Source organism: Neopsephotus bourkii, unplaced genomic scaffold, assembly GCF_033783945.1.
Source record: "Neopsephotus bourkii isolate Nb327-2 ecotype Australia unplaced genomic scaffold, CSIRO-AGI_Nbou_v1 NB_379, whole genome shotgun sequence".
Lineage (NCBI taxonomy): Eukaryota > Metazoa > Chordata > Aves > Psittaciformes > Psittacidae > Neopsephotus > Neopsephotus bourkii.
The window spans coordinates 681,890-702,931 of NW_026900884.1; the positions used below are offsets into that span (position 1 = coordinate 681,890).

General features: G+C 38.3%; 1 protein-coding gene across 4 annotated transcripts in view; it reads right to left on the reverse strand.

The window, feature by feature from the left end:
• Nucleotides 1-4,149: 4,149 nt before the first annotated feature.
• Nucleotides 4,150-21,042, reverse strand: part of PLCE1 (phospholipase C epsilon 1) — a 118,699-nt gene continuing 101,806 nt past the window's right edge. For 3 of the 4 annotated variants that reach the window (XM_061348955.1, XM_061348958.1, XM_061348957.1), the window contains 13 exons: nucleotides 20,604-20,645; nucleotides 19,724-19,848; nucleotides 18,888-19,005; nucleotides 15,225-15,356; nucleotides 13,764-14,054; nucleotides 12,546-12,709; nucleotides 11,362-11,623; nucleotides 10,340-10,458; nucleotides 9,083-9,211; nucleotides 8,132-8,341; nucleotides 6,149-6,310; nucleotides 5,762-5,980; nucleotides 4,150-5,017 (listed from right to left, as the gene is read on the reverse strand). In XM_061348955.1, coding sequence (XP_061204939.1) covers nucleotides 4,838-5,017; nucleotides 5,762-5,980; nucleotides 6,149-6,310; nucleotides 8,132-8,341; nucleotides 9,083-9,211; nucleotides 10,340-10,458; nucleotides 11,362-11,623; nucleotides 12,546-12,709; nucleotides 13,764-14,054; nucleotides 15,225-15,356; nucleotides 18,888-19,005; nucleotides 19,724-19,848; nucleotides 20,604-20,645 — 2,153 coding nt within the window. In that variant the 3' untranslated portion in view covers nucleotides 4,150-4,837. The remainder of the gene's footprint in view (nucleotides 5,018-5,761; nucleotides 5,981-6,148; nucleotides 6,311-8,131; nucleotides 8,342-9,082; nucleotides 9,212-10,339; nucleotides 10,459-11,361; nucleotides 11,624-12,545; nucleotides 12,710-13,763; nucleotides 14,055-15,224; nucleotides 15,357-18,887; nucleotides 19,006-19,723; nucleotides 19,849-20,603; nucleotides 20,646-21,042) is intronic. The other variant, XM_061348956.1, reaches the window with a different exon arrangement.

Below are 21,042 nucleotides of genomic sequence, written 5' to 3' on the forward strand. Positions count from 1 at the left end.
TTTATTTACTGCTATTTATTTTTGTGTTTAATGTGCTAACTCTGCCAAATGTCTACCACTACTGAAGTTATTTATCACAGACAGGAAGAAATGCCACCATTGTTACACTTAGTAGGCTACTTAAAAGAAAACTGAGGTTCAGAGTGGAATAGTAACAGCCAGTGATTACAAATCAAATGTTAATTGAAGTATTTGGAGGCCTAAAGCAGAATGGACAGTTCAGTTTCAGAAGCTGCATACTCAACCTTTCGGTGACATGTAAAGTTACCAGCAAGTTGTTCTTTTTTAAAGACAAACTATGAATGTAGGAGAATGTATTCTTGAGGAATTTTCCATGTTAAAGTCTTTAATTCTTGACACATGATTTCTAGAAGCAGATGGCTTTCTAAAGATGGATATTGAGATACTTCATCTAGTCCTATTTGTAGCAATAAAAATAATGTGCTTAGGTTTCAAAATTAAAACTGATGTAGCATTTGCTACTATTCTAACTGCTAAACTTGGGATCAGTAAGAAAGAAACAGGAAAAGCTTCAGGTAATAGGAAGTACTTCCTGATGTGCCTCAGTTCCTGCAAACCAACTAGTACTGCAGGACCAGTTGGTCCAAACCAACTAGACCAGGACCTGTGGCTGCCCAGCTTCTATCCCATACAGTCACGTCACTGCATGCAGCAAAATGCTGCACAAGGACAAGCTAAGAAAGTGGTAGAAAAGCAACAGTGGTTTTAAAATAGTATAGAGTAAAATGCTACTCTATTTTTGCCTATAGGCAACAGAGCATGAGATTTTCACCTGTGAACTGTGCAGCGTGAGGCTCTGCTACTACTTGGAAACTCTGTGTTTCTGGAAGGTGTCGGTTATTTACATTCCTTTCTTTCAAACTTTATCCTGGAAGTTGCTTCCTGTAAATAATTTGTCATGTAAAAATGAATGTATTTTCCTAATTGATGTCCATGCCAAGCCACAAGCACAGAAAGGGACAAAGTTATTTTGTCAGTCTTGCCATAGGAATGTGTGGACAGGTATTCCTGCAGACATAAAATCTGTGGCTAAGCAGAATAAACTTTCCTATTAGAACAATAATTCAGCACATGAAATCTGTTCAGCTGGCTTTTCACCAAAGAAAAAAACCCAAATAAAAATGGTTAATGCTTCAGAAGTGTATTTCATTATCAGGATACTTGGAACCAACATAAAGGGAAGGATGCTATTTTCCTTCCCAGCTTCACCTCAAAATATATCAAATTTTGCTAACAAAAGTATACTTGGATATTTACCAATACCTAAACTTGAAATTAATTCATACTGCCTGTGAAGTTTTGTTTTTTTTTTTAATAGGAAGATGAGTACTTTGCTGTTCTCTTTCCCTGGGATGAGCAGCAGCAAAAGTAACTTTAGGCTCTGACTGATGAAGAAGATACTTTAAATAAACTATTCCCACAGCTACAGAATGATTGTATTAGAAGAAATAGTACAAACCTTCAGGCTGCTGTGTGTTACACAATGTGACATGGCTACTGTTGTCCCTTGATTGCCCAAAGGTTTTTTTCCTTCTTTTTAGCTCTGTGGCAGAGAACTATTACTGCATGGTAACATGGGCGTAAGAACTTTCTGTGTTGAATCTAATGAATTAGCAAGTGTGTCTTCCAGACTCCTATGATACTACAGGTGATGTCAAGAAGTCAGTACGGTCAAACCCTATAGAAAGTATTTTTTTCTAAAATGCCATAAAAACATCGAAAGAAATAACTCTTAGTGATGTGACACTGCTGATGTGTTAAAATGAGAGAGAATGAAACTAACAAACATTTAAAAAAGTTGCATTAGTTAAATTGTGCAGTAGATGAATATAAGTTTTTCCCAGTAATTCCAAAGTAGTCCAAAGCAAACTGCCTATCAACCTCTGGGTAAGATCACCTCCAACAAACATTTTACTCAGTATCAGGCTTGTGTGATGCTTGTGCCCTGGGGGTGCGGTGAGAGAGTTGTACCTCATGCTTACAGGGGCTGTGTGGTTAGAATTCATCATTCCCAAGTGAAGAGGCTGAGCTAGGGGTGGGGTGTTTGATTGGATCATATTGCTGAGTTGCAAAGCGCTCTTTTGCTACGTCAGTGCAGAAGATAAGCAGTGGGGAGGAGCGCATGTCCTCTGGGAGGACAGGCCATGGGGAAACCTTTTGTGTGCCTGTGGTTATTTTTCCTGAAAGCTGGAATGACCTCAAGGGGGCACTTTTTTGCCTTGCTAATGGCTACTTTGTAGGAATTCTCTGTAGCATAGTGAAAGACTTAATAGCTTCTGGTGACAGAATGCAGGTTCTGCTGGTTGTTTGTATGGCAGTTAATAACTTTGCTTTAATTTTCTAATTATTGGGGGGGGAAGGTTGATTGTCACGGCACTACTGTGTGTAACTTCTTTACCTTTCATCCTTGCACTATCAAAAGTAAACCTCATTTTAGTTACAACTGCTGTTCTATCCTTTGCCTGATGCCTCTTGCTTAGGAGCAGCATTTTGTGCTGGAGTGCTAAAGTTGATGTGGAATAACGGAGTGCATGAATCACTCCCTGTATTCATGGGGTTTTTGACTTAGCCACACCAGGTAACTGAAATGCTTTCTTTAGGACTTGGTCTAGGGAGACAAAGCGTGTACAGAGCAGATCTTTCACTACAGATGCTCTCCTTGCGGAAAATTAGTGTGATGGCTGATTTCAGCAACTGCTTCATTTGTGCCCCTGTAGGTTGGTATGGACTGTTTTAACTAAACACATTAATAACTCCCATGGAGAAAAAAAAATAGACAACCACAACTAACTGATGTATCATTGACAAATTCAGCAAACATAAAACTTTACAACAGTGTGTCTATGTAAACAAGAATATCAGGAGTTACACCGTAAGAATTCTTTATACTCTCTGGGTTTAACAGGCAAGTAAAACGACACTTCCTGACTGTATGGAAAATGTATTTTGAAATGTTAATTAAATTTATCAATGCATTGATTTGAGTTTGGTCAGTTTTGGGTATTGAACATCTTGTGCTGAAAAGAAACAACTGGAAGAGTTAAAACATTTTTTTTCCTCTAAATCTAGAGAGAGGTAAAAGTTTTGCATTTTCTAAATAGTAGCATATGATAAATATATTATACAATGGCATGTACTTTGGAACATGATAATAAATATTCTTTCTTTAAACACAAGCCTGGAAAACTAGAATTCATAAGAAGAAAATGTTATTCTTTGTCAAAGTATCGCTACCTGTTAGGTGCATTTAGCTATTGTACATTATTTTGTTGAAGTAGATAAACCATAAATAATTTGAGTGTTTTGTGTATATTCACCAAAGTTAAACAGAAATGCAGAGGAAGTTACAGTATATTTAAATCTCTTTACAATCACTTAGCACAGTGTTTAGCTGAAATCTTTAGGTAAAAGTGCATTATTTTAATATAATACACATAAAAGAACACTCTGGTTCTCTGCCTTCAGTTTCCTAGTGGCAACTAGATAAAATTAGTTTAAAAAGGGGAGGGTGACGGCACGCATTTGTTTACAGCACACAGTCCAAGAACACTTCGTCATCCGCCTAGCGAGAATCTGCAGATGTGAAGATACGGGAAGAGAAGAATCTTCCGATAGCTGACAGGCATCTTTCCAATCTATGCCTTCCCATTTAGGATTTCCGGGTTCTGGATGCTAATCTAGCAGCAGTGCCTGTATTATGCATCTGTAGGCCAGGGCACACAATTGCTGACCAGGTCAGTCCGCAGCAGGCTCCTAAGGCACTGCAGAAGGATTCAGTGATGTCAATTCCAGTTTTCAAAAATAAAGAAATACAGAAGACGGAACGTGACTGGGATCTTTCCGTAATTTGCTTTGCTTTCCTTCAATTCATCTGATTTGATGATTTAGGGGGTTTATAGTAGCCAAGAAATGGGGTATGAAATTTGTCCCTTCATATTTGGAATATTTTGCAAATGAAAATATTACTTGAATTTTGTTAATGACTTGGCAATAGCATGAAAATGGATCTCAAATAATGCTTTGATAGTTAGGTGTACACAGGAAAAAACGTAATCTTAAATTGCCCATATATGGGATGGGATTATCAACAATGAAAAAGATTCATTTACAGTGAGCTGCAGCTTCTCAGATGATACCTCAATGCTGTAATAGCACTGTGTAAATACCTGGCTAGTGTATGCCAGCAGACAAATTAAATGTGCTACAACAGGGCAGTATTTTGTATTTCATTTGTTGATTTAAGTCAAGCAAGATGGAAGAAACTGAATAGATACAGAAAGGACATTAAAAATATTTAAACATTTCTGTCAAAATTGCCAGAGAGAAATGAACACTGTAAACTTGTTTTAGCTAAAAAGGAGATTGTCAATCCTGATGATTTTATTATATGCATGTAATTAATAATGGAAGTTCTGCTGTGTACTTCTATTTACTTTGACCCAGGGCAAAAGACTAACAGGCCATCGTTATTTAAGCACAGTTAGCTGATTAAAATGCATACTATAAAATCAACCAGGATCCAGCATTTCAGGGTTTGGTTTTTAAATGGGCAGAGAAATTGTGTGAAACTCCAGTCTTCACACCATGCTGATTCACTGTCGCAAATGCCACAATAAATAACTGAAGACCATACTGTCTATGCACACCAATGGGTAAGCCTTGTATGGATCTTCCTCTCAGCCCCTTCTACCTCACTATGGTTTAACCAATTCCAGCTTTGGAAAAAGAACTCTGTAAATCACATATTAAATGAGTGCTCAGAGTTAGAATTAGTATCTCATACCTGAATCGATCGACCTGTAGGCAACAGTGGTTGTTACTCCGTAATGTCACTAAAAGTCAAACTGCACGCAGACCTTTCATCTTTGCCCTGTGGACCATCCGGCGAGACCTGCAGGGGTGGCGATATGAATCCCCGATACTGCTTACTTGACTTGGTTAACTTCTTGAGCTCACTGGCAAAGGAAATGCCTTTCCTTTTGTCATCTCGTGCTGCCTGTAGAGACATAAATTGTATCACTGATGTGGTCTAACAGGATGTTCGTAGCTGTGAAACATGGGATTATGAAAACACCTGAAATATTTCTATTCTAAGCAGTCTTCCCTTTTGAAATTCTGTGCGGCTGTGCTTTCATAGCCAAGCACGTTCTGATTGTTCCAAACAAATTAATTGAAAATTATGCATTGTCAAAGATACGTTTAGCAGATTTGGTATAAACTGATACAGAAATCTGTGCTTATGGCAGCTACTTAAAAGCAACAACTGCTGTGGGTTGGTGGCATCTGCTGAAAGGGAGAACACAGCTTCTCCCAGCAGGCATGTCCATCATTCCTGCTGTTCTCCAAAGACTATGATAAAGCAACAAAACTCTTTCACTGGGCAGGAATAAAGGGACTTTATTCCAGTAGTTAAGTTGTGCCCATTTGTTCTGCTTCCCTGTGATGGGGAGCATGGCATGCACAGCCAGAAGATTTTGAAAACCAGAAAGCTGGTAGCAGAAGATAAAGGTTGTCACAGGATTTGCAGGCTGCAAGGGAACCGGGTTGCTGCATGTAACTGATGCAGTTTGGCAAAGAAAAAAAGGAAGTTGCACAGAAAAGAGGAATCTGCTTTTTGTTGTAGTCTCTTCTCCCTGTCCACCCTCACACCAGTTGTGTCTCCCTCCCACTGAAAACAGGTTCCCATTAAGCTGGTCATACACAATCTATAAAACCTGATGCAAAGTATTTAATCTTTTACCTGAACCTGTTCCTTGAGCTTAAGGATAAATTTTCCTGCCCCCTTCCACTTGCTTTGGGCCTGAAACACACACTCTTGATCAGAGAGAATCCTCTGAGATGGTTTAGACATGGAAGACTTTTTGTTTGCTGGCTCTTTTGCCACCTCTTCCAACAGCACATAATCACTTGGATTTGGATTGCTCAAAATGCTGTAGGAGTATTTGGCTTTGCAAAGAGTCTGTTTAAAAGCATTAAAAAAGAAGACAAAAAAGAAAGCATTGCCTCAGATTCAGGTTACTAAACCAATTCCTCAGCTAGTGCTGAGAACAAACCCCACCTTATCTTGTGTGAAACCAACCTCCACCCTATGTGTTTCAGTCCTACTACACGGAAACCTGCTGCTTACCTGCTGTATGACGTCCTGAGCTGTGCTGAAGCGGGGAGCTTTGATGACAGTGCGTGGTTGCTCTGGGGAAACATCATGTACCTGAACAAAGAAACTGTCATCCTCAGAGCTGATGGCTGCATCTTCCTTTGCTTCCTGGAAGACGTTTCTCTCATTTAAATTCTGTGGAAAAAAGGAGACACAAATTCATTTCCTTCAGAGATGTAACTCAGAGCTGGAGGTCACAAAAGGTTTTTATCACATGAAAATCGGACACTGTGCTGTTGCCCAAGCTTTTATTTCATCAAATGCAAGTCTTCTACACAGAAGTTTTGACAAGCCACTGTTGCTGATAACAAATACCTGTGTTCCTAAAAACAGCGTCTAAAATACCTTTCATAGTTGGCACAGAATGGAGGCGTGCATAGTACTACATTATGCAAAACCAGTCACTTAAATCCTTCATTTCCTTATGTTTGCATCTCCTTACATATGCAGAATCATGTTTTGTAATGAAATGGCATCAGTATGATGGGAGATGGCGGAACATGTCCTTTTCTCTGCTTGTCCCTTCACTAAAGCCGAAAGAATTTAGACAGTGCGAGTCCGAGTGAACATTGTCACATGGGGCAAGAAGGCAGCTGCTTCTCTGTCCTTTGTCAGGATCAATGACTACTGCACATTTTAGATAGAATTCCTCCTTGTACCTTCTCTCAGATGATGCATTTTCTTCAACCCCTTGTAAAAGAGCTTGAATTTGTACGCTGTAAATATGGGCTGTGTATGACACCCTGCAAATGGGCCTGCTCCATGTTTCTCCATGTAAATTTACAGCTTCATTTCTAGCTCCAAGATCTGAGGCTGCTATCTGCAGAAAAGCTCAAAATTACAGGGAGTGCTTTGAGGTCCCACCATCCCAGGACAAAACTGCAGCATGATTTTCTCATCTATGAAGACAGATTCTAGCCCAGGTTTTCTGAAAGAATAGGGTTTGGTAGTGACACACTTGTGGACACATGCACTTACAAAGTAAATATTGCAGTTAATTAAATAGGCTACTGTTTCCACAAACAAATTTATAGATAGTGATTTATGCTCCAAATACTAGAGATAGAGGAAAACAACATAAAGATTTGCATAATAATAATGGTAACCTGAAAATTTGCAGTTTTATCAAAAGTATAAAAATAATCAGTTAAAATATTTCTTTTCATTTTAAAGGATCCTAGAGCATCTCTGTCATTTGTGTGTGCAAAATGTGTGTGTATAAACCTATGTGTGCATGTACTACTATGTTAAGATTAAACAAGCTTCAGTACATGCTGAACTGACCAGTGGAAGTGCCTCTGAAAATGAGATCATTAAGTGTCTTTCTCCTGCTTTTTTGTTTCTCTCATCAGCCTGGGCAGTAGCATATTGTCAAGCTTTGGATGTCTTGCTCATAATTTAAAGTGATCACTTCACCTTCCTCCTTTAAATTAACAGAAATAACCTATTTAATTATTTTAGGCTATCATTGATAATTTAATAATCCTTTGAGGTTTTTAGACTTCTTTAATATTAAAATCCATTCTATTTTTTCTGAACAGAGAAGTTGCTGGCATCTAAATTGATTGATTGTAATTGTAATCTGGAGTTCGGTTACCTACGATCCTTTGGTATTAAATATCTTTATATTAATGTCCTATCAGCTCAATGTCTTGATTTGTATTAAATTAGACCTGTCAGTCAAAACAGCAAGCCAGTGGCATAGAACTGCTAACTAAGCAATAACAATTAAACACCATAGCTGGTACTAGAGCTGAGTGAAGTCAAGTTAGTGTCACACAGGTGTATAAAGTCTAATTTCTTTCACTTTAGAGTTATGTTTGTTTTTAAATGATGTACACAGCATTGACATTAGTCTCCAGATAGTGAAACAAATACTACACCCTTTTGTTTCCTGGTCCTCACAGCTATTTTTAGCTACCTTTGTAAATAACAGTTTAGATAAAACAGACTTACTTCCTCTCGGGTTTTAAAGATAATCCTTCCAACATATCCTTCTTCTGGGAACCAACTGTTTAAAAGCTGCACTACTCCTTCTTCAGGCCCAATCACTCTCTGGAATGGTGGTTTTCTGCATTCACTCTTTTCTTTAGATATAAAACTTTTCTCTTCCATTAGAAAATAGTCTGCAGCACATGACTCGGTGCCTTTTGTGGCAGCCAAAAGCTAAGAGAGACCACAATAAACACACAGCAATTAGACAGCTAAATATAAACACTGCATAATTAGTAGTTATAAATGAGAATGAACAAGGAGGCTTTAAGAATCGATAACTATCCTGACAGTGCAGGCAAGATTTCTGATGTGCTATTTATTATTCAGGTATTTTACTCCAGAGTAATGTACTGTTCTCTTTAGCCAAGCAGTTCAACTATTCCAGACAAGGCAGTACTATTTGGGCTTATTTCTGTCCTGTTTGCCTGGCCAGACAATTTAGTCACAATCTCAGGACAGTACAGTCTTTTCCCACTGCTAGAACAACAATGCCTGTTGAGCTAACTGGTTTTTCTACTCATGAACTTAGGCCTCTTTTACTCTGTATTCCTATGAACTCGAGTTCAAAGAATTGCGTAGAAATGTTTGACCTTGTTGTAAGGACAGCCCACTGCCTCCTTTGGTCAGAAACGCTGTTTTTCTCATCTGCATATGTCCAAAGAGTAAAATACTAATAAAGAATACGGTCTAAGATTGTAAAACTCATTCTCTGAATCCAAGATTGGGAAAATTTCACTGATGCTCTTCTGTGTTTGCAATGTAATTAATTCCACAGTAATACTTTGCTAAATCACCTCCTTGCTGTGATGAATGAACGATCCTCCATGTGGGAAATGCAGAGAGACAAATGTCCAGAGTGATGTTAGTGTGGATTCTTGCAATAAAGAGCCTGCAATTCAGAGTGCAACTTACCTGATGGAGAAGCTGTGCAGCTGTGGTCCCTCCACTTACATTAAACACAGTGAAGGGCTCCGGGCCTGGAATTCCATGAATTGTCACTTTGTAGGTCACAGCAGCTTTCCTTTCTCCCATACTAAACAACTGCTTAGGCAACATTCAACAGGTTACTGAATGGCTTTACACAGGTTTGTTATTTTTAGATTTCTTAGCAGAAACTGTGCACACAAGTTGTAAGGACCTTGACAAATCAAAGCTATTCTGCTAATGAATGGCTTTTACACTACAGATCCAGGTATTAAAAGAAAACCCAACAAACCAGTCTCCCCAAACACCCTCCCCTGCCTTGAAGCTGAAAAGAAAAAGTAAGTTTTCCATCAGGAGTACATAAACTGCCACCAGACAAAGCACAGACCTCCACTACTATTATCCATTCTAGCTGAGCTCAAAGTATTCAGGTTCAGTTTATGAATTCCTGGATGAAAATCCGTGGCTTCATTTTACGCTCCAAAACATTTATGTTCTTCCCTTCTGCCCTAGTAATTCACCAAGATATGTGTTGGGCATGTATTCACAGGAGAGTAACATCTGCAATGTATGTGCTGCACACACAGGCTCGGATGTTTTATCTAACACTTTAGGAATCAGCAATATAATAATATACATGATTAAAGGTACTTAACCTAGAATCAGTGGCTATTTAAAAACCAACAAAAAATCACATCCATGCATGCATACATACATATTTATACATATTATACACACATTTATATGTGTATGTATATGTTTGTACATATAAATGGGCATATGTATAAGTACGCATGTATTTACGGAAATACAGACTCCATCTTTTCCTGTAACAGAATTCAGTTTTACTCTCATTATCCCAAAGTTGTTGGTAATTTGCATCTTCCTTTTTTTTTTTGTCCCAAATGCATTGCTTATGATTCATGTATAAAGAAATGCATGAGGCAGCTCTGGACCTCGCTGCTCAGTCATACTCCTCCTCCAGCACTACTTCTGATAGTTCTAGTTCTATAGTTAAAAACACCAGAAGCCAGACACTGAAAAGATTTACCCTCCAACAGTCTGAGCCAGGTGGGATAACCTTACTTCCACTGAAGCCCAAAAGAATTAGGCATCAGGGTACTTGAGACACTTGTGCAAGTTTAGGGGCTAATGTTTTTGAACAATCTGGTTCTAGAAGTTTCCAGACTGTAGTAGTCACCAAAACAAGAATACATGGCATTCACAAGAGCATAATTACATTACCATAGATGCAGGCAGGGTGTTTCCAGAGGGACTTTCTTCCATTCTCCGACTGTTTATGAACAAACTAGAAATTTCTAATACTTCATTGTGCAGGTTACGGAGCTGGACATGTCTATAGCCTGAAGAGAAAAAAAACCTTTTGTAAGTACTCTGCCACATCCTGGGATGCAAGTCTCATAAATGAAAACTCAAACTTGCTATATTTATACCTACAACTTGCCACATCTATAGGCTTTAAAGCAGTGTAATAACACTGCATTAACACTCTTTGACTGTACAACAGCATAACACAGATGCTGTGAACTGCCATGTGGCTCATACAGGCGCCTACCTTTGTTTTGCCCTAAATCTGCAATATATTCATATATAAAACAGCTAAATATTAGAATATGAATGAAACAATAATAAAATCTCACTGGGAAAATAGGTAGCTACAGCCAGATCTCCTCATATGCTAAGGCTGTTACGTGGTATAGAGTGGGGCAAAGCAAATGTGAAAGTATTTTTATGTTGGCAATATGGAAACTCCATCTCCCAGGTGCCGCAGAATTAATGATGCTTCCTCATCTCTCTCTCACCTTTTTCCACCCTTCCTTCACCTCAGCCATGGCTGCAATAAGGGTAACTTCCCTCTGCCCCGTGGTCACCAGATAGAGCAGTTTCTTGGGCAAAGGAAAGCGGGGAATGAAACCAACCCTTGCTGCCTAAGGGAGCAGCAGGTCTCAAGGTGAACATAACCTCACACACACAGCTCAGGATCAGAGCAACTGCACACAAGATGTCCCAGTCTCTGCATCAGCACAGGATCTGACTTTTTACAAGTCATGGGCAAGCTCCAGCTCTCAGGAAGTGTATTAGATCAGCATCACAATGCCAAGACAAAGCATGCTGTTTGAATTTTGCTCTGTCTCCTCTAGAAAAGTACAGCCAACTGATTAAACATACACCTCTCCCAGCAGGATTCAGTCCAAGAACCTGCTGGACCATTCTGGCATAGGGCATCACTACAAACTACACTGTACCTCTTTTTAGAGCTTTTAGGGGAATGATTCTCTGAGCTGTTACAGCTGAACTGTTATTTTCAACAACTGCGAACCGAAGAAAGACCAGATCTTCAAAGTGAACCCGGAAAAGGAACTGTTCATTCCACATGGGGTTGAGAGTGTTGCGATGGATGGGCTTTGTCCGGAAATGGCAGCTGTCCAGAGGCATCCCAAGCACATCGATTTCGATGCATGGGCTGCCTGTGCTATTGCTAGGGCAGACGTTCTGTCCAGACACAATCTGAATCCAAGGAGCACACAGAGAAATCAATTAGTGGAGTAATTCTTTTACTGCCATGATTCTGAGCTAACTGCTGTTTATCACGCTCCTAAGCACAGTTTATTAACATGCTGATTTAACTACAACACTCCCCTACTTTCGTAAGTGCCAGGGCAGGCGTTTCAGAAGCAGAGCTGCCTCAGTCCCTGCCCCCCATTGCAATGGTATCCTTCCTCTGAAAACGATACCCCATACACATCATGAGTGTAACCATTCAAGGCATCTGAAAGTTAATCCCAAAAGAATGTACCAGCAACGTAGTCAAAAAGGATCAAATTTCCCTCTCCATTACTGTGAGACGATGGCACTGACCTCTGGCTTGCTTTGGCATATGCAACACGAGTTAGGGGTGCAATTCCCGTCGCTGGGAGAATTTGGATTCTTATGAATCTCACCTTTCTGAAATACTAGCTTAGAACACTTTTTTTTTTGCCATAAACCCATGAATCATGTATCTTATTATATAAGTTTAAAAGAATTTATTTATTATTTTTTTTTAAGATTCAGTGCAGCTTTTCATACTGTTTTGGGTTTTTCTTGTGTAGCTTCTCAAGTGTTCACAAACGTGTGAAACATCCAGGCACATGTTGTGTAGTCCCAGGGAAAAAGCTTTCAGGATTGCATTTCGACAAATATTGTGAAGGAAACAGTGAAAGTAACTATGGATACAAACCAGCCAATAAAATAATGACAATTCTTTGCTCCTTCCCCCTCCAAGTATTGTTAGCTATGCTGATCATCAGAAGCACAAGTAACAATTAAAGGCTCAATCTTTTCATACAGATGCATAACTGTAATGCTGGTTAAAAACTGTAATGCTGTAGTTAAACGTTGTCTAATTCTACCCATTTGGCTGCATTAAATTCCCTTTGAATGTACTTACTGTTAAAGAATATATAGCTGGTTCCTTATTATCAAGATCTCTCTCTAAAGGACAAAACTGCTGGTACATTGAACAGTTTTTGTCCCACAGAACAGGAGGTTTCAAAACATATCCACAGCCACCATTAGCCTCAAACATTGCTGCGTTCAATTGCAGAGGAAGATCTGTGAAAGCAAGACAGCCAAAACTGACAAGGAGCAATTGAAAACTAACAGTGAAAACATGATTCCTGTCATGAACTATCAGTTCATTCTTGGTTTTCAGAAATAGCTGCAATTTATGTATCCTATCTATCCAATACTTCATTATACAACACTATAATAATGGTTCATTATCTTCTATGCCCTTCCATTGGCTTTATCCAATTGCAGTGCTCATCTACACATAGATATTTGGTTTCCAGGTATTTGCCCTGAACTGCAGAATGCACATCATCAACTCTGTAGCTTTGTGGATGACTTAATGAATCCTCCATCAAAAAGGTGCAGGAACACAAGATAGGATAGGAAATGGCCCAAAAATGTTTTGATCAACATTAAACCAGCATCTCAGGTGGCACTTCTAAGTAAAAAACGGTTCAGTAGCTTCTTATACTTTAAGATGTCCAAAAGAGAAAACAGCTGCTTGAACTGGGGTTAAAAAGGAGCCTTGAGTAATAAAATAATAATAAAAATGGAAGGTGTTGCTGTCCAGGAACTTCTGTGCTACCTGGAGATCTGCTGCATTGGCATAAAGCTCCTGAACTCTGGGATGACTACTTTCAAGAACCAGACTGTCACAGAATCATAGAACAGTTTGGGTTGGAAGGGATCTTCAGAGCTCATCTGTCCAACCCCTCTGCAAATGAGCAGGGACATCTTTATCTAGACCAGGTTGCCCAGAACCACATCCAGCCTGGCCTTGAATGTCTCCAGGGACAGCATATCCACCACCAATCTGGGAAACCTGTGCTGGTATTTTATCACGATCATTGTAAAAAAATTCTTCCTCACATCCAGCCTGAATCTTCCCTCCTCTAGTTTAAAACCATCACCCCTTGTTCTGTCACAACAGGTTCTGCTGAAGTCTCTCCCCTTTCATGATCTGAAAAGCTGCAGTAAGGTCTCCCTGGACTCTTCTCGTAATAGCAGGTAAAAACAAACATCAAAAACAAATTCACATTTTAAGGACTTGCTTCACATTTAAAATGTATTAAAATGTGTGGTTTTGCACGCATACCATCTGTTTGGTAGTTAAGAGCCACGAGCTGCACTCCGTGAAGCCAGAAGATCAGTGGATGGGGATTTGAGGAGTCAATGCGTGTGGCAGCAGGGTAGGTCCTCAGGAGCTGACATGTGGTGTGCTGGATCAGCTTCTGAGAGTACCGTCTGCACAGCCGCTTAGCAGCGTTCTCGTTCAGGGAGGAGATATGATAGCACTTGGGCGTCCTTATGATAGCACTAAGAGAAGCTGGAGAGTTGTAAGGAGAGCAAGGATCTTCCCAGGTCTGCCGCATCACATCAAAAGGGCCTAGGAAATAAACAGTACCCTCAAGTTACAGCTGCAGATCCAGAGACTCCATAAATTCAATGTTTCGTGGTGAAGGATGTGTGCATGTTTTGGTTATAGCAGGAAAAGTTGAGCCTGAAAAATGACAGTACTCAGTGTGTCACATTCCGTCTTATACAATAAGAATAATCCATGAGAGGAAACATAATGTTAAAGCACTGAAATGATACCATGATTAGATGTGCTAACAACCATATTCATAAATAAATACTTAATTGGCATTTGCCTGAATGAAAAAAGGTATAAAATTCCATTCTTCCCACTTATACATTTTACATAAGGGAGGCAAGACAGAAATCCAGCTAGCTTCTACGTCTCCCAACAGGCAGTCTACAGAGGCTGTAAGAACTAGGGGACAAAGCCAGTAAAATTCTTACATTCTTTAGAATTAGACACTAGACCTCTTCATTTTTATGACACCGGTCTCTAGAAGGGAATCTAACTACCTGCTGCAGCCATGCCCTTGGGCTGAAAGAAATGCAATGCTCCTTCAGCCAGAAAATGAGTACAAGAAAGGGTACAACTCTAGCTTTCTGTTTATGGCATTCTCTTGAAAGGCAGGGGGTCTGGGTCTCATTCCTGCTCCAGAACTTTTTCTGTACTTCCTTTGTATTTCTTTACATCTGTTCATACACAGAAGTACAATTTCCAAGTTCACAATCTGAATCACCTGCAGAGTCTAAATATCTCCACTGTAGAACACAGGAGTTTTCACAATTGCATGTTTGGACTTGGCTGAATTTTAGGCAACTAAGTCCTACTTCAGACACTAAAAATGCTTTCCTGGATCCAGCCCAACACTTCTGCCTTCCATTTGTACTTTGAAAGTATTCACTCACATCTTTTAAAATACTAACTTGAAAATACATCGCTTAAATTATATGCTAGTTCTGAATCATTTATGAATTAGGGTTGTCCTATTCCTGACCAAGTAATCCTATTTTAACATTCTACACTCAACACTTCAGTTATAATAGTGTTACTGTAATACCTGCTGGCTAACAAAAGAAACATTCCAAAGTTCAATATCTTACACACTGTAAAGTATTTGATCTTTAACAACTTGGTCTGGTACATGTGTTGGATTACAGTCATTCCACGTGACTGGTGAAAGAAGATGCTAACTTTTACCTTTTCCAGATGCTTTGGCAAGGGTAGCTGACTCCCCAGGGCTCAGCCTGCCAGGATTGTTGCCAAAAATGGACTTCCTGCTCTTTCTTTCTTTTCCTCTGCTAGAGCCAGATGGGTTTAGAGTTGACAAGCCTGTTCCCATAAATGTAAAATAAATGAGCCAAAAAACATGACAAAGAGGGCATGACAATTTCCATCATATTTGGCATTATTTTTGAAGGCATGAATATGCCTGTCATACAGTACACAGGGTAAACAGCATATTTTTCTCCATAATTTAATGTTAACTTCTTTACATACAGATATGTCTTTATATATGTATATATTATGTATGTTTATATATACAATCTATATAAAAACTTACATAAGGCAATACAGTACATAGTTATATCTCTGTGATATAACTTTTCTCATTTTACTTTTTGGCTTGAGGAAGGCTGTGGCTCTGTCTCAAATTACCAAATGGTCCTAACTAATACTAAAAAAAATGCAGTTAACAGTCTCAATGTTTTCATCCTTAGAACAATAATAAAAAAAAAAAAAGATCCTTTCTACAGAGGCAATAAATCTGCAGAGTAGTGAATATCACAGAATTCATCTTGGATACCTACATAATTAAATACATGCAGGAATATGATTTAAAGACCTAATATAAAGGAAAAATATGCTGTTGGTTAAACAGTTTAACTTCCAAACGTTTTCAGAATTATCTTCTTCTGTTTAGAATATGTATTTCAACAATAGGAAATATGGTAGGTGTGCAAAATCCATTAAGCGTTTAATGGCCAATATGTATTAGAAGCAGAGCTGGAAAGCTCTAGAATAGCAATTACTCAAACATATGCATTCTAGAAAAATAATCATAAAAGTAATGACCTAAATTCCAGTGAAGTGAAAACACTTATTACTCCTTAAGGTCAGTTTCTGTCTGGAGAGAGCACACAGAAAACCAAAATTAAAGGAAGTCAAAACACACAATAGTTATTCTGACACCCACAGCAGGTGAGGTGTGGGATGCTCTCAGAGACCCAAGATGTACTTGTGGTATAAAATACAGCAAAGCAAGTACACTGCTATTTGCCTAACTGTGCAAAAACGACCCTCCTGAACTCACATCTGTTCACACCTGTCTAAAGACAGTTCTGGATTTAATACTAATATTGCAATCACAAATGTAGATCACAAAGGATACACTGGACTCTCTTCTACTGAAACCTGTCCACAGCTGTAAACTTTCAGCTCTCAATCTTTACAGCATATCTACGTGCACTTCGTAAAATTATGCTAATAGCTTCAATAGAACTACTTGGGTTAGTAAAATTTAGGATATACGTAATGTTTTCAGTATTGAAGACATACTGTCTCTTTGGGCCAAAGCATACACATAAACCACAAAAGATGGTAGAGGCTGAGATCAAGGAATATGAACTGACTAGAAGGACGAGGAGTTATGCACTGTGTGCTTCCAGCACTATTTAATCCCAGTTTTCAATGGATCGAATGGATTTGGCAAGCAAGATCCAGGTTTCAAAAGCCTGTTGTGGAGACAGTCACTGAGGAAACAGTCAAACCTTATAAATCACCAGAGAGTGCAACACAAAACAGCAGTGTTAACTGCAGCCAGCGTGATGACCACAGGGAAAGCTGCAGCTGGGAGTTTTCTTTCAGTCTTTCCCATGGCCATGCTTTGCATGCGACACACCTCCTAGAGGCAAGCCCCATTTTTCACTCCAATTTAAACTTGACTCCATAATACAGCATCACCTATTCATAGAATCATAAATTCGCAAAATAATGGAGGTTGGCAAGGATCTAGAAGCCATCTGATCCAACTCCCTGGTCAATGTAGGACCAACTTAGATGCCATCATACTGCACATAGATCCTATCATACTACCATACTGACATGTGCTTAGTACTTCCCTACAACCTCTATGCTCTATCTTTCAAGCTACAGAATTTAGTGCCCACCTCTTGTGTTAGATATAACCACACCAGTTTACCGCTGTCAGATTATTAATCCAGAGGATGGCAAATTCCCTTGCCCTTCTCATCTAATCATGCTAAAGTAGCAGGTTAATTTGTAATTGGCATCCACTCACCATGTGGTTCAGATCAAAAGCCAGTTAGTTTGTGGTCAGACACTGACAGGAATTCTGCCCTCCCTGCTTCCAAGACACTTGCATTGCCTGAGTTGTTTAGGAATCTGGTCAACAGAGCTACAAAGTCTTGGATCATCTACCCTTATTCTCATATTAAGGAACAGTGTCTGTGCTCTCCATCTGAGCAGAGGAATTCAGTCAGTAGCATGGTGCCAGTGGAAGTCTACTATCTTGCAGAGAAGGCAGAACTTGTCTCAAAGGAGTCAAAATTTGTTGGAAAACTAATTTTTATAGTTTCATATGTTCTGTGAAAGAAACCTGTTTTCTTAGCACATTTTCATGTCCCCTTTAAAGCAAGAGGAAGAAATTCAATAAAGAAAGCAGGTATTTGTTTTATAACTGCAGTTACATTAAAAACCTGAAATACTTCAATTTTTTCTAAGAACATCAGAACTACTTTGTGTGTCAAAATGCTTGGAATTACCTACACTACCTCTGTTTAATTTGAATATCATTCTTTAAAAGAAAATATTTTATTTGAAAGATATCTCATTGCAGATTTCATTAAAAAGAGTATCAGATTTTAATTTTTAGAAGGTATTATTTTCACAAGTGATACCTACAATTCTTAATGTTATAGAAGATTATAAAAGAATGTGTCCCCATTTTTCAGCATGTTTATCTTGCCTATTTGACACTATTTTATGTTTGGTTAGCTTCTCTAATCTGATTAGAGTTCTATTTGTGTAAGATCATGGTTTGGCAGAATTGCTAACTTTTCCACAGAGAACCATTCCAATAAAAAGCAGATTTTTTACTCAAAACATTAAAAACATTAATAAACAATAAATTCTCAATTTAAAATTATTTATGTACACAGTATGAGCCAAAACATACTCAACCTCATGTTTCAACACTGAACAAGTAACTATCAGTGACCTCTTCAGTTACTCCCTCTCCTTTTCTTCTCCAAACATTATTCTTCCTACTGTACAAAGGAAGATCCTCCTATTTCCTTAACCCTTTCCAGAAAGAGTGTGAGTGTGCAATCAGCTGTTCCCACCTACCGCATGAAAAGGCTCCTTTACCCCTGCAAATATCTCCCTTCCTAATCCACTGAGGATAAAAACAGAAGACGCACTGTAGGCAAATGTGAGAGACACTGAACTGAGGTCACTTAAAGACATGTGACAAGCAATTCCTGCAAGGTTTTAAGAATATTTTCCTTCCTAATTCAGTAGGTCCTTACATGGAAACTTGGAACTCTTAAGATAAAGCTTTCTGTCATCCGGCATTTGGCATGAAACAGTTGTCTACGTTGTGAAGACTGGCAAATTTCACTCTCGTAAACATTTTAATATGACAAACAATATGTCTTCACATAATTTATGTATACCGCTTCTCAGCCAGAAGCTATTATTATGTAGACTACCAAATCATCAAGAAAAAAGCTCCTCAAATACTTCAATTTGAAAATGCTTGTAATAACTAATTCAAAACATAAACATAATGTTTCCAAGAATTTGAAAGTTTAAAGCAATAAAACAAGGCAGTGTACTTACCAGGGAACTTTACGGCTTGACAGTAAATGACAAGATCTGACAGCTCTGGCGCTATCTGTCTGCTTTCCTTCTTGTTTTGGGGAAGGTAGAATTCTTCTCCCAGCTCCATGTCATAAACCTATGTAACAATTCCAAGAACACGGAATAATAAAATTATTGAATGTGAAAGTACTCTTGCATATCTTACTTATGTCTTCAAAATCTCTCATTCTTCCTACACGGTTTGCTGTCTTCAACTAACACATCTCCCTGGGCAGGTTTTATGCATCAATGCCTGTTACTGAAACCATGGTAGTGTGCAAAGCCCTTAATAAGAGTCAGTTCTACAAATATTTAAGACAAAACCCATCTGTGTTCAGGAGAAACTGCAATTTACTACACAGCAATGGAATTGTTCAGTTGTCAGGTGATTTAATAAACAGTAACATGGCTATCTGATATCATAGTGTAGTATTTTAATGTTATTTCAATACACAAAGATGCTGAAGATGTAGATGAAATCTTCAGTTCCACTGACATTAATTGAAACTAGATATCTAAATAAACGTCTGGATCTTGCTTCAATGAATTCTTTCATTGAGAGCAACGACAGTTAAAATTTTCAGCCAAACAGTCTGTACATTGAATAACCTCTGAGGACTTTTTCTGAACAGCATGTTGAGTGCTTGTTCTATTTAATCTATTTTTTCTGGTGTGTTTCCATGCTTTCTACTATTTGTCTTCAGTAAAACACATTTGCCATCTGAAGTCTCAGTTACCTAAACTGCTCAAATCCTGTTGAAGTTGGTTATATATCAAAGCATGGCTGAGAAGAAAGGGGTAAAAAGCAGAACTACCTTTCCTTTATTATTGTAAGTAGCACAATCAGCCTTCTTTATTCGTTTGGCAGTCTCTTCATTATATTCAAACTGTAGTTTATCACTTGATAATTTATTCTCAGGTCGGTCTTCAAGAATGTTATCTAAAAATTAATGGTATTTTAATAAACATAAAGCCAAACAATTTAAATGGGAAATTAAATTTGAATTAATATTTGTGGACAATGCTGTGAATCTTAATTGAATAACCAGATGCCAAAATTACTGGTCAAAGCATTTTAATAGTAACTTTCTACTTAAAAAATTTAATGCTCAGCTTTGATTAATATTTTGCACTTCTTTTAAAGCCCATCCTTTTGTGCTCATGAGATCCTTAAAACAAAATCACTAAATGAATTAAGCTTGCCATGTGACAACAACTGATATTCCTGAATAGCAAAGAATTGCTTGAGTCCAAACACGATTAACAATATCAAGCACATACATGTCTTCGGGCAGCAAGTTTTGGCTTTGCTCTCCTTACATTCACCATGAATAAATATTTTTTATATCTATAGAAATTCCGCTTCAAAGCTACATATTTATCAGAAAATCATGCACCTTATTAATTTGGTCTTCCTAGACCAAAATATTGTGACTGTCACAAAAGGAATGGTTTTATTTCATTCCTGATATTCCTGATGCTTTGACCAAACTGTTTCTGTGCATAACCAGTGTCATACATGCAGCCTTCTAACAGTTTCTGATCAGTTAACAGTGCCATACAAAAATATCTGATTGCTGATTGCATTTTTAATATGAAGCAGAAACCGTATTTTCACACTGTCACATTTAACAGCAGGCTGGAAATGCAATGCTGATGTCATGCAGTTAAAAAGCTCAACCAAATGGCCTTTACCTTCCTGGCTGTTAGGAGCAGGAGAAGCATTAAGGACATCAGCTACAGGGAAACAGAGTCAGAGAGGGAATAAGAGTAAAGGAAATTAAGATTTACAGCCAGAGAAATGAAAATTAAGTGTCAGTTGTAAAACTATTAGCCTTACACAATCCTAACGCATCAGTAAGGAAAATAAAACTGAAAATCTAGAAAGTTTACAGACCATTATTTAGATTAGTTTTGCTAAAATACGAACATAATTAAAGATCTCAGAGAATAATCATTGCCATAAAGCAGTAAAACATGCCACAGATTCCTTCATATATTGGAAGGTGTGAATGTTTCTTGCTAGCTTCAGATTTCTCAAACTTTCGCTTAACTCGAACATCGCTCAAACATGACTTACTGCAATTAGCTCACAGTATTTTCCTAGCAAGCCTGTAATCAAAGTTCTGAGTTT